The sequence below is a fragment of the Choristoneura fumiferana genome, chromosome 23, assembly GCF_025370935.1.
Source record: "Choristoneura fumiferana chromosome 23, NRCan_CFum_1, whole genome shotgun sequence".
Classification (NCBI taxonomy): domain Eukaryota; kingdom Metazoa; phylum Arthropoda; class Insecta; order Lepidoptera; family Tortricidae; genus Choristoneura; species Choristoneura fumiferana.
In genome coordinates this window covers 9,413,084-9,426,839 of record NC_133494.1, presented here as the reverse complement: position 1 = coordinate 9,426,839, position 13,756 = coordinate 9,413,084, and the positions used below count along the sequence as shown (strand labels likewise).

At 36.8% G+C, this 13,756-nt stretch overlaps 1 protein-coding gene across 1 annotated transcript in view; it reads left to right on the top strand.

Annotated features, from left to right (window-relative positions):
• The window catches only part of LOC141441220 (uncharacterized), a 215,571-nt gene that overhangs the window by 36,640 nt on the left and 165,175 nt on the right, over positions 1-13,756 (top strand). Inside the window, exons 2-3 of the mRNA XM_074105892.1 lie at positions 1,657-1,993; positions 3,491-4,749. Coding sequence (XP_073961993.1) covers positions 1,657-1,993; positions 3,491-4,749 — 1,596 coding nt within the window. The remainder of the gene's footprint in view (positions 1-1,656; positions 1,994-3,490; positions 4,750-13,756) is intronic.

Sequence of the window (13,756 nt, the reverse complement as noted above, 5' to 3'; positions counted from 1 at the left end):
CAACGTGTTTGTCACGTGCGCAAGCGCAAAAAAGCTGGGGAGTATACTTTAATGCTGCGTCTTTTTATTTACTTATTGTGGTTTGTATTTCAAAACAATGTTTTGTCCATAAAAACTGGTTAGGCAATAAAAGTTGGGTATTTTTTAAACAATTTAGTTATAGCCATAAAAATAAAAATAACGTCGACGCAGGACGCCACGGATAATAACAGCCGAATTTAATAATCTTATATCCGAAAACCTTGTAGTCAATCACTTTGACTTATAAAAAATCTGTAGGTAGTCTTTCCTTGGGCGAGCCAAAGAAATCAACCGACACGATCTTTGATCTCGTGATTTGCTATATCCACTTATTCCAGGATTTATTATTTTCAACAAAAGAACACCTCATAACATCCACGCTCCGGGGACGTCGGTAAACGGCGGGTGAAAATAAAATGTAATCAACTTCCATCTTTCTGTCAAACCGAAATGCGTCGGTCGTGTAAAATCGACTGCCCCTTGTTCGCTGGATCTCGTTTCCATTTTTTTTCTCGTTGAAGATGTATCAGAGGCATTATCCTGGAGGAGGCTTGTTTTGGGCGCGGCGAGGGCGCGGGGGGCGGGCACATAACTCGGCAGTGACGTCACTAAGGCCCTCGGTAAAAACTCATGAACCCGCTCACTCAAGGCCTCCGAGGCTCCTGCATTTACATGTTATTATATTAATGCGTTTTGCCGGTCTCGTTATGTTCTCGAAGGGCATCGCATGTCTATTTCTCGAGATTCATTTTCGTTCCCGCATCTATTTGAATTTGAGCGCTCATGACGTCTGGAAATAAAAATGCCCGAACAATTTATAAGCTTTAGACGTATGAAATAATAAAACTGGTTTTAGTGGGCAATAATGTAACGTCTTAATAGTAAATCTGTTGTCAGTTGTGCAACTTAATCATAACCCAGTTAGCGAGCGTGGTGTTAGGCCGGTAACGACCACGTAAACATTTTAACGGTAACCGTACCTACCTTCTGCCCAGCTATTTCAATGTTGCTTCTGTGAGATTTATCTTCTACTACGTTTGGACCGTACTACGCATTTCCAGTTAACTATAACCATGTAACTGTATTTATGAACGCAAATACTTAACAAAATTTTTAGCCTAATCGGTATTGAATATAAAGTCAATGCAATGCAGTTCCACGTTCAGGCTATTTAATGCACATATGTATTTATTTTCTGCAAGTACTCGTAAATTTAGTGTTTGTATAAGGGCACAGTAATAAAATTATGTCGTACGTCTTTGATGAATTATAACTACAAGTATAATATACTAACAGGTATAATTAATCAAAGTCTTACATGATGGCGTATGCAGGAATAACTCGATCTCACAAGTAAATATACCATAGAGCGCTAAGTTCTATGATGTCATTACTATACCTAATCGTGATACTTAACTTTTATAAAGATAATAAAATGACAACTTTAAAATTTAACTGATTACCTATTTCATAATTAATGAAATGACCTATTTATTCAATTACTATTTCGGCAAAAACGGCGTTGTTTATTTTAGCTTCTGATGTTACTTAATGTAGACTGTGTATGTTCATTCTTTCATTCGTAAACTCTACACTTTTGGGAACAATTGTATAAGAACCTTGTTTTGTTCACAGACTATTGTATGGGCCAACAACACTGTAGCTGAGGTAGTGTCCGAGACCATACGAGAAGCAGGAGCGGTTCTGGCGGGTTTGCCATCGGGACCTCTCTCAGCACCGTTGGCAGTTCCATTGGACTGGTTAGCTAGTCCCTTGCCGGCACCAGCTAACCTGCCAGTGTCGCCGCTGGCACAACCGACAGCGTTGCTCTTCCTCGGTGGGTCCAAAGCACCAGTTGACGCACGAGCATCAGCGGCGTCTTTGGAAGGGGAGGTGCTGGTTGTGGAGTACCAGCCACCAGAGTGGGATGGCAGGGATTTGGACACGTTTATCGCCTGGGAAAAGATTTATGGTAAAATTCAATTACTGTATTAGAATTTAAGTAGTACTGATTTAGATTTTCTTAATGCCGAATGGAAGTGTGATTATCCTTTATAAAGCATGTAAATAGGATACCAAAATATTTTGATTCACTTATGTATAGTTTTTATTTAAACGACGGTGTTCTCACATTGATGTTTAATTTTGGCTGATGAGAAAGTAAATTCGGAGTTGATAGTTTTGAAGTTGAGTATAAGATAGATAGATATCGATTACAATATAAATGGGGAATAGGCTAGATTCTTAAAAATACCCATATATGTAGTTAGTCCATCAGTTAGCTTTCTAAAAATTATCAGACACATGTTTTTGCTTTCGTCAATTATACAAAAAGTTACGAACAACACCCGGTTAACATTCCGTGTGATGTAATTATTATACGCACACTTTTTACTAAGGAGTGACTCGCGGGCCACCATTCCCGAATGTTGACGCACTTGATTTTTGTGATTTTTTGTTTTAAAATATGAATTTAACTATTGGTTTTCAATAACATTTTCTTGTACACTAGCGCTAGATATATTAATTTAGAGTCAAAGAGTAAGTATAGAGAAAGATCGGAACGTTTGGAGCACAGTTTCAAAGATATTTCTTTTTTACAATCACTGCTAAAAGAGATATGGTTGAATAATTTGCGTGGAATTCATTTTTATACGGTTTGGGATTGCTTAAAAGAAATTTTAACTTTCTTCAATTGAAGATACCTAATACATCGTGATCAATAAGCTGCAAACGAACCGTTGCGCTCAGTATTCCGGCGGCGTCTGTTTGTAGAAAGCGGTTTGGCAATAAATGAGACGCGTACGCATGCTATTGTCCGGTAATCTTTCGCAGAAGTGCCTTGTATGCAAAACTAATGCAGCCGCCGTGACCATCATATCGATGTTAGAAACTAGGTTTAACCCGCGGCATTGTCCGCGCTCTTTCCGTCTGCCTCAAACAAGTTCTCAAAGTTCGTCAGCAACCAAAGTGAGTCTGACTATCTTCTCACGAATATTTACAATGTCTCAGATTACGAATAATTTATATTGCTAAAGCGTAGCGAGAATCAATTAAAAGCTTCCAGTCTATAATTAATATCTAATCGAGTCATCGAAAACGTGAAATTGTTTAATCATTGTGTTAAGTAACAATGCTGTAAAGTAAACCGTTTATTTGATTAGCATTAAACGTTTCTCAATCAACATTCATCCATACGTGATAGGTTCAAGGAGCCTAAAAGGTCTGGGTTATTTATTATCGACCTATGATTAAGCGGAGATCTTCAATGCAAGGTGAATAAGTTATATGGCAATTATTATTTGGCGTGGCGTTTGATCTGACCTTTCCGACGCCCACAAATCTTTCAGTGACTAGATAGATTATAAAGTATGCTATGCATATTCGATTAGCAGTATGCCAAACGCCATGTTATTAACTAAGGTTACATTACATAATTGTGTGACACGTACGTTCTCTTTTATTTCAGCTTCGACTTTATTCTCGGCCGTGGAGCTTTATGGCAAACCGCTGTTACGCGCTGCCGTCATCACGAAGGAAGAATACCATTTGCTGTTTTACTACCTCGAGTCTGTGTCGGAGGCCAGCGAGGCTCTCACCGAGCGCATGAGGAAATACATCGACTCAGGGTTGCTGATAAACGAAGCCAACAAAGAAGATGATACTGTTTCTGTTTCATCAAAGAAGACAGAAAAAGAAGCGGAACCAAAAAGTATTCTCAATGAATTAATACAGGAAGGAGTACTTTGTCAAAGAGATGTTGATGTTTCCTCTGAGATGACAACTTCAGATTTTCACGAACAATCGACTGAGAGCCGGAAATTTGAGGATAATGTGTCTAATGTTTCGTCGATTAACACTAGTCTCCGTAAAGTAATCGTCGACATTCCCATAGACTGCAATGAGTCAGTAGCTGACAGTTCTATTATAGAAACCAGTGAAAACGTGACCACCGTTACTATCAGAACTAGCGGGCAGTGCTGTGCTGACCATAGAATCTCCGCTGACGCTAATGAAAACGTTTGGGCTACAGTGAGATGGGATTTCCTAAATCCGACTGACTTTGGCTACGACCAAGTTCGCAGCGTCCAGCGTAGTCGTTCCGACTCAGCTATTACTCCAATAACCAGGCGACGAAATGAAGAGATCTATGAAAGATTACGTGACGCTGAAGGTGAATCTTGTGGGAGTATTACTCCTTATGAATCCATTGAAGATCTATACGACTGCATCAAAAATGCTCAATACAGCAGCGCAGCCGCTGAAGAATCGTCTCCCTCAACTGAAAGTCAATCAGAACCCCAATACCCCGATTATTTTGAAAAAACCAGTACTATCCAACAGAGTTCAGCTTGTAGCGAAAAAAGTGGAGACTCATCCGTATTTCCGTTTTCGAAATGCGGTTCGAGTGATTCTGCAGGCGCAATGACGTCGTGCGAGTCCACCAGTGGCATCAGTACTTTCGCGTCGAAGAGTATTCCGGAGTCGTTGAAGTGCCGGGAGCTGCCGCCGCCGCCGGCCGAAGGTGATGCCAGTGAGAGTACGATCCTGCTTAAGCAGCTGTTCACAGGAGAGTTGATGGACGCTTACAACGAATTCCTGTCCGCGTACCCGCACGCGAGGGCTCTATTACGTCGCAAGGCGCGCCGGGACGAACACTTCACGGCCCTTGCTGACATCAGGCGAGGAGCTGCCAAGTACACCATCGCTGACTACCTCCAACTTCCGGTAAGTCACAGCTTATACTTCAAAATTTTATCAATTTACAAACATGCATGAAACTATTTGAGCGCCGTACACACATGTCACGACTTACAAGTGCATCGTTTCGAATTGCGAGAGCAAGTGCGACATTATGTTTCTTCATTGCTCTTGACCTTAGCTCTCGGCTCGATGGATGTACTCCGTCGTGTGTAATGAACGTGTCAAATGCGGTGATTACATTTAATCGACGGGAGAAACGAGAACAATGTGGCGAAGAGCGTCGGTCGTGGTGGATTGATTTAGATTGAGAGTCGGTTTAATCGCGGCCGCGCGCGACAACGATCCGCGTGACATGCGCGCGCGGCCATTCAATGCTAATGGGCCGGAAGAAAGCTCGGGGATGGCTTTTGTTTCCCTGAAGCCGGCTGTTTCAGATTTCAACATAGCCCGAAAGGAATTACTTACACTTTTTGATAATTACTATGATTTTATTAATGTGGGCCGCCTATTGCTCACCTTGTAATATTTTTTTCTGTGTATCTGTTTTCTGTATCGCTTACTATGTCTGGTGTACAATAAAGAGTCTTTGTATTGTATTGTATTGTATGTGTCATAGAAAACTACAGACTATTTTATTTTTATAATTATACTCTTTGTATATTCATAATCATAATTAACTTATTAATATTTAGTAATATCTACTTCTTCTTCTTCTTCTGTCATGTAGTTGTTTTTTATGTAGTTTTTTATGTCAGTTGCAACTTGAGCTATTTGAATATAATTTTCTTTCAAACACAATTTTGCTTCAATAGTAAATGGCAATGGCAATGCCATTATAGTTATAAAAGTTTTATGCGACGTTTTTTTTACAAATGCATATGCGAGTGCTCACAGCTCTGGTTCAACCGACGGAATTCTACATCAATGACGCCACAGGTATGTCCTTTCCTCAGTTATGAAAAGCTAAAATTAAAGATAGGGTTGATAAAGAGTGTCGACTTACCATATTTTCTGTAATAACTTGCAATTTGAGAATTTGAATTCAAGTGCTCAGTTACGTAATTTCAATGGATTTAAGTACGTATCTATAGTTTTTGCTTAGTTAATAATACGCTTGAAAATCCCCCAAAATGCTTTCAGAAACGGATAGTAGGTACGGCATTTTGCCCTGTGCTCGATTTGACGGGGGCACTGTAGAGCCCTTCACTATAATAAGTACTTTCGTTTTTCAGTTAGGCACGCCTTCTTTTTATAATAAAAAAAAGCTTGTGCCGTTGTTTCAATGCGGACCTAATGCAAAATGACAAATATGACTGTAACTGAATTAATAGCATTATAAGTATAATATGCGAAAATACTTGTTTCAACCCTAGGACAGCCGATTAGATGGCGCGATTTGCCCCTCGCCGCGCCGTACCGATCTGATAGAGCACGTAATGCCCTGTCGCTTGCGATCACTAACGCGCATCTGCAAGTCTACGGAATAATCCCCTCTCTTAGTAAATTAAGCCTTAGTGTTTTTTTTCATTTGACAGTGACGCAGGTTAGCTAGGACACCACGCTCACAGTAAATATTGGTATACACAAGCACAAAATCTGCTGACACGGGCGGTGGTTAGGCCGTGATGTGGTACTGCTCCTGTGTATGATCCACCGCTGTGTAGGCAGATTATGTACCTTCACCAAACATTTTTTGGAAGTGTTCATATAAGTTATTATTTATTTATTTATGTATTAATTTAAATAAAACGATTAGCGCGTGTCGGGCCACGCGCAGTGTTAGGTTTTGTAGTTTCCTGATTTGCAAAACCTAAGCTATGATCTGCTATGGTAATTTTTCCTTTAACTTTGTTATATATACTACTATCGTGAACTTTTATATTTTTAACCCCCGACGCAAAAAGAGGGGTGTTACAAGTTTGACCGCTATGTGTGTCTGTGTGTCTGTCTGTCTGTGGTATCTTAGCTCTTAAATGGGTGGACCGATTTGAATGCGGTTTTGTTTAATATGAAAGCAGGTTTTCTAGTAACGGTTTTTAGACATGTTTTATCAAAATCAGTTCAGCCGTTTTTGAGATATTGAACTTTGAAGTGACAAAGTGGGGGGTTTTCCAACTTTTTGTTGGTTAGGTTATCAAAACAACCATTTAGCTTTGAGACACTTCGTCTCTTACAAAAATTTGCATCTTGAAGCTTAATATTTCACTAATGGATTCCTGAATTGTAAATCCCATCAAAACATGAATGTGAAATGAGAGCCAAGTTCAATATGCCTTAATTGGTTGACTTTAACAGTACTAACGTATGTACTTTAACGACAGAAGAAGTGAGATCTAAATGGGTGCCAAGTTCAATGGTCAGTCCTGAAATTTATTTATAACAATATAAAATATTTTATAACAATTTAAAATATAATTTCTTCTTATAACTTAGGATAATATATTGAAGCCTAAGATCGTCCGTGGCTAGTTCTCAATATACGAATTATTAAGTACCTAAAACAGTCATGGAAGAGCCCTATGTTCTATGGCTAGTTTCTACCAGTAGGTAAGCCAAATTTTCGGAAGAATAAAACAAGAACTTACAGCGTCAGAATTTGCGAAGGCTATAATATAATTCATATATGAAAACTAGCCAAGTTCGATCTTAGGCTTCAATATATTGTCTCGTAATATTTTCTTTAATAATCGATTCGAAATCGCTCGAAAATGTTTAAATCTGTTTATCTCCGTTTATGTACTCGTAAATAAATGTAGCTTACTTGAAATATCATTTTTGTAATCACATCCTTGCCTTGAGTAGAGAGACTAGAACGTAATATGTTCAGGTATTTAAAAATCGTTGCACTTTGCGCTAACCAATAAGCTATTGAAGCGTTTTGTGATAAATTTTGTTCACATTTGTTTTAAACAATCGAAAGGCGAATTCCTATTCAACATCTTGACGTGATAAACTGAAGGAACAAAGTCAGTCAATTACATATGTATTTTCTCGGATTTTGAATCCAATTAACTACTTACAACTATACATGTATTAGAAATTTGTATAATGTTACTTAGGTACATATGAGATATATGTATGACATAGGTATAATGTAATAATTCAGGATGCATTTTGTAATGCGGAGCTCCCATGAAGATATTTAAATTGACTCCACCAATGTATTCTGATTGATTAGATAACAACACTAAACTCCTTTATATTTAGCCTTGTGTGAAGAAAACACATCACTTTTAATTTAATTTGTTGGTCTTTAAGTTCCTAAAGAGTTAAGACAGTAAATATACAGAAGTGGAAACGTACAATCTATAATCAATGTGAAATATCCGTATGAAGCGCTTGAGTAAGTTTTATACTTACCTAGGTATTAACAATATTTATGCACACCCTTCTGGTTTCCTGTTATCTACTGGTGCAACCTGGAAGAATTTTCCTTGTTTTGAGGAGTTAAAAATGAAAAGATTTTTCTTAGAATTTTCCTTAGAAAGGACTTATCGATAGGATCAGATCGTAGTTTTAAAACCAAACTAACATATAGTCATCTTTTTCGTTGTACAATTAAAAAAAATATAAATATCTACGAGTCAGACATTCCTAAGCATTTTTTATCAGAGGTCATAGTGGCTTCGCTCATACTGCCCGCGTCAGTGTCGCAACGTTTCCATCTACGCTACAAGTTCTATAAATTGTGCAACCGTGTCGGCGATTCCACTCGTTTGAGTTTTCCACCGGGTAACATTAATAACAGAACCAGAAGTAACTGTTAGCTCGTGTTAGAGTCGTAAAACTTAAACGCATATAGCCGATTAGTTTTAGAGCTTCATCCGAAATAGACTTGAGTAGTCAACATAGATTATAAAGTGAAAATACATAACTTTTATGATCGGTGCTATATTTAATAAAGGTTTATTGTGAATTGATAAAAACTGTCTCCTATTACGTAAATATTTTATGGATTTACTTAAGAGATAAGCGTTATCTGATTAAATCGGTTCGGTGCTGCTAACTGGGTTTTAATGCACCTGCCGAATTCGGTCAGCAGTTCAATACTCTCGCACTGGACACCATATTGCTTAATATTTTGACAAGTTATCAGCTGCGGTTACGTAATACCTAATTTGCGGTAAAATTTCGTTCTCCATTGTGGTAAGTATTTTTATTTTGTAAGTGAGAAATAGGGTTATATTCATGGCAACGGCTTCAAAGCAAAAGTGAAACCAAACCGCCTTCACGTAAATGTCAAGATGTTGCTCTATTTGTACAACATAAAAAGTACCAAAAAGCTAAATGATAGTAATCTCCGAGTTGCGGCGGCGCATCTCGCATCGCAACGCAAGTGTGAATAGTTATCATTGCGAGCGGCTCGCGCAGCATGCTAAACGCCGCGGCGAGATGCCGGCTCGGGAAGCATTCCTCATTGTCTATGTGCGACTTAGTGATTATTAGTAAGGATAAGTGAGGCTTACACGCCCCAGATGCCAGGCTGTTGGCGGTATTGTCAAATGAAAGAGATGCGGTTTCATTTGAGTATAGAATGTTAAAAAAATCAAGAACATAGTAACAGGACTTTTGTCTTGCTTCACACGCTTGCTTATCACGTAATAAAAATATATAATTTTATAGTGAAAACTAGTTTCAAAACGAGGAACTATTTTGTGGTATTTAAAATTTCACTGGCTGATTTTTAATTTAGTAGCTTTCGAGAAATTTCTTTCGAGAAAATCCAAAAAAAAACATGAGATTTCAAAGGATTTATTGAAAAAATCGTTAGTTAGTTCGTCATTGACAGGCACAGTTATTATTTTTTAAGGATTCGTAGACTCTAGTACTCGTAACCATATAAGTTGAATCCGAGTGCAAATTATCTTGATGTTCGCCTTGCAAACGTGTCTCATTGAGGGCATTCGAATAACCCGTTGCTATTCTAGGCATCTAGGAATCGGCTGATCGCGTTTAACTCGTTTTGAAGACTATTATTTGCAATAAAGTTAACTAAGTAATCGCGTTGAAAAACCATGATCATGATATCTTCTGTTTTTAGATGGAGTAACTAGTATAATACATTGACTTCATCAATGCTGTACTTAAATATATAAGACTTAAAATACGTATTTTATTTTGTAGGTAGGTAAATATTTTTCACATTCTTTGTTGAACTGGAAACTGCTGAAAACTGGCTGTACTTACAATTATATCACTATTTACAAATACATAATAAGTATACATTATGATCAAGAACAATTTCCCCAACAGTAAATTACATCATAAAATGTTACAATATAGTTTCGCGTGGTTCTTCGAAGTCACCGAAAATTTGAAATTAACTACGATGACGAATACCATTGCATAAAAGTATCGCTGCTCTCACCACGTCCGGTCCGGACGTTCCTAGAATTGTTTGATGTGAAACAGATTGTAATTCACCGTAAAATATGGTCCTCTTAGTGATTTAGTTTACTAGATATACAATTTACTTGATCCGTCTGAAATGGTCGTTTATTACGTAGATAAGCTTTACATGTCAAATATGTAACATATCTACTTGATTAGATTCGCATCATCGATAAGCAAAAAACTTTGAGAGCTGAATGAATTGCGTTAGGTACTTGATTATGTTTTTATTCGTCTGGTTTCTACTTTAGATTCCTGGCAAAAGTATTTAATAAAGCTGGATAAAAAAAGTAAAACTGATTCAAATGAAATAAACTAAGTAAACTAAAACTACAATCATTCTAAAAATGGCCCCAGCGCTAACGAAACGAAGACTTGATTATTTACTTATTATAATAATCGAATGGTTTTTCTTTAACCCTACAGTTCGTTGCAATTTCACTTATTTTTTGTGCTTAATCGCATTGCTACCAAAATTGACTTGTTACTGCAGAACGGAGTAGCATCACAGAATTTAACAGGCCATGTTTTCAGAATTACATGATTTAAACCAACGTTACAGTAGCTTGAAATTATTTTAAAGGAGCTATTCAGATGGCCATGGAAATAAATTTACCATAGGTAGGTAGCAACAATTTAAATTATAATTAATCCATAAACATACACTTTCAAACCGTGCGCAGTCAAAACTCCCACGAAAATAAGTCTATAATAAATAAAATAGTAAAATAAACACCGTGTAAAGCACTGGCTTACAATGTAATAAAGTAGTATGAGTGTCATTATAAACCTTAGAAACGTGAAGTTACGATCGGATGTCCACTCGGAGTGTTACAGAGTTATAAATAGTAAATGATGAAACAGAAGCGACTCTGTCTCGTGCCCGGAGACTCAAAATTCTTTAATAAGTACAATACATTTATCAAACAGTTTAATTAACTACACGCTTAAAGCGTCACAAGTTCTTAAACAGATTTTGTTTTTAAATAAAGCTTCTTGTGGATTGCAACGCAATAACAACTGCTACTAGTACCTAGGTAACTAGCAGGTAGGTACGGAGCATGCGTGTATGATAAGTTTTTTTTACATAGAACTGACCGTCAAATTACTACCTGGAATGGCCATTGAAACAGAGGCAGACTGAAGAGAAGATGACGGGATTACTTAAATTGGACGCGTATTGACGAACGGCGGAAAAAAGGGGAGGCCTTTGCCCAGTAGTGGGGCACCTGTTAAGGTAAAAAAAATACCGTGATTGACCCCTATCTCACCTGATGTAAAGTGCCGATGAGGCTTTGGCCTCTACTGGTTCAGTAACAGCCTACCTACCTAAGGACTGGACTCACTAGGCTAGAATGTTAAGTATTTATAGCATCTCTTAATTCAGACCCTAATCTTTTGAGTTACCCTAAGAAAAATAACAAAATAAATAACAAGGGCCAAGGCCTACAAGGAACCCTAATAGTTTCGCCATGTTCGTCCGTCTGCGGTAGCTCTGATCTAAAGTGCTAAAAAGCTGTAATTTTGCAGTAGTACCTACGTATGTATGTGAAACACGCAAACAAAATAGTAAAATAAATATTTTAAAAAATATTAGTGGAGATAATTTTTCTCATATTAATGAGTACTTAGTACATATCTTATTGAAAGACTTACTTAGTATCTTCGACTATTAACTAAATTGAAAAGAGCAACTTATTTATCTTAAATTATTTTGTTTGAAGTTTCAATCAAAGCGGTCCCTAATATTTAAATGATAGTATCTAGTATCAGGTTTTCGATGTGGAGTATCAAATTCCCTGCTACTCACACGTTTGCGCAAACCGCGTTTCCCTAGTGCCTATGCGATGTGTTTAACGTTTAACCTGAAAATAAGTAAGTTAACCGACTGATAAGGATAAGTTATGCAAACTATTTTATTTATTTGCCGTATTTGTTAGCCATCCGGCGGGGTGGGTATGAGGATGTATGACATAATTGTTAATCTATTTATTTGCGTTTTTAAGAGCGCTCCGAGTTTCTAGAGCACTTATTGCATGTATTTATAATCCCTTCCTGTGTCATTGTCATACTAATAAAGCTGTAGTTTTGAAACTCATATTTTGAGGATTTACTCTATATAATGCACTGTAGAAACAAGGTTACTTGTGTTAATAAGATAGATAAAAAAATTTTCATGAAAAAATAATAAAATAAACTAGTACGTTTAAAAACGGATATCAAAGGAAACTATTTTACGTTTTATAAAACCGCGTTTCCTTTAACCCTAGATGCCTTGCAATGTGTTTAACGTTTGTGCTTAATCCAAGCTACCACTGATAGGACGTTACTGCAGAACGAGTAGCTCACGAATTTGTTAGCCATTATTTCGTATTGGATTTAAGGATGTTACTGGTAATTGTTAATCTATTTAAAGGAGTTTTTAAGAGCATGCTAAAAATTTTCTACCGTATATTGCACAATTTAAAATTAAAATTGTCCATAAACATAACTTTAAACTGTAGTAGACAAAACTCATAAAATAGTTTTACTAATAAAATAAAAATAAAACACCGTTTGTAGTTAATTCGATAGAATAATAAAGTTGTCTGAGTGATTACAAAACTTGAAACCCTTAGTTACGTTGGAATATTACGCGGCAGTGTTATGAGTTATGAATGATAGGAAAACTAGATGTTTTCTGGGAAAATCAAACTTTAATAAACAAACATTATCAAACAGAATTACCACGCTGCGACACAATTAAACAGTTCAGCATTTCATGCTTCTTGTTGTTGCAACCAATAACACCACACTAGACAGGGTAGAGCACGAATTTTCCTAGCACCACATATCTAAGTTTTTTTACTTATTTACCGTCAATTTTTTCTGGAATTTGAAACACGCATCTAAGGACGGTTACTTAAATTAACGGTTTTACGACGCGTAAAAGTAACCGATATTTGACGTAAATTTGGAGTTAAATAAAAAATACAAAAAGACTCCAGAATAACAATCTTAATTTAGATGTTTTCTGTCGCGTAGACACGTTATATTTTTAAAATATGTACTTAAGTGCCTAAAACTCAGTACTGAATAAGTATTAAACCTAATCTAAGGACCCTAACCTTTATATTTATCAGTCCTAATCACCTATAGTCCCCTTTAATCAAATATCAAAGTAAATTTTTAATCCAATCAAGGAATAATAGTTATGATACTGTGTGCGTCAAGCGTAGAGACTGAATGATACAGCTTAAAAACTAAGAGCTACGTTTACTTGCAATGTAAGGTAGTCAATTATTTTAAATTTTTTTTGGTTATGGCCGCTAACAAATATTGGAGCGCTTTTGGAGCTCACGCGCACCAATTACTCTTTTCGTCACGCACATTACGAAATCTCACATCTTAATTGTTGAATGCCTGAATAAAAACTATCACTGCACACATTATCATCTCTTGTAGCTGTTTCAGTAACGATAAATTAAAGTTTATTTCCACGATTAAGATCATTAGCGTTAAAAATGAAATGCTTTGATATAAGTTACGTAACATACAGGGTGAAATTTAGGACGTAATACAAAATTAGTGTTTCATGCTTAGTTAATGCTGGGTAATATAGTGCAATTACTCTTTGGTTGAAATAAGTCTGAAAAGAATT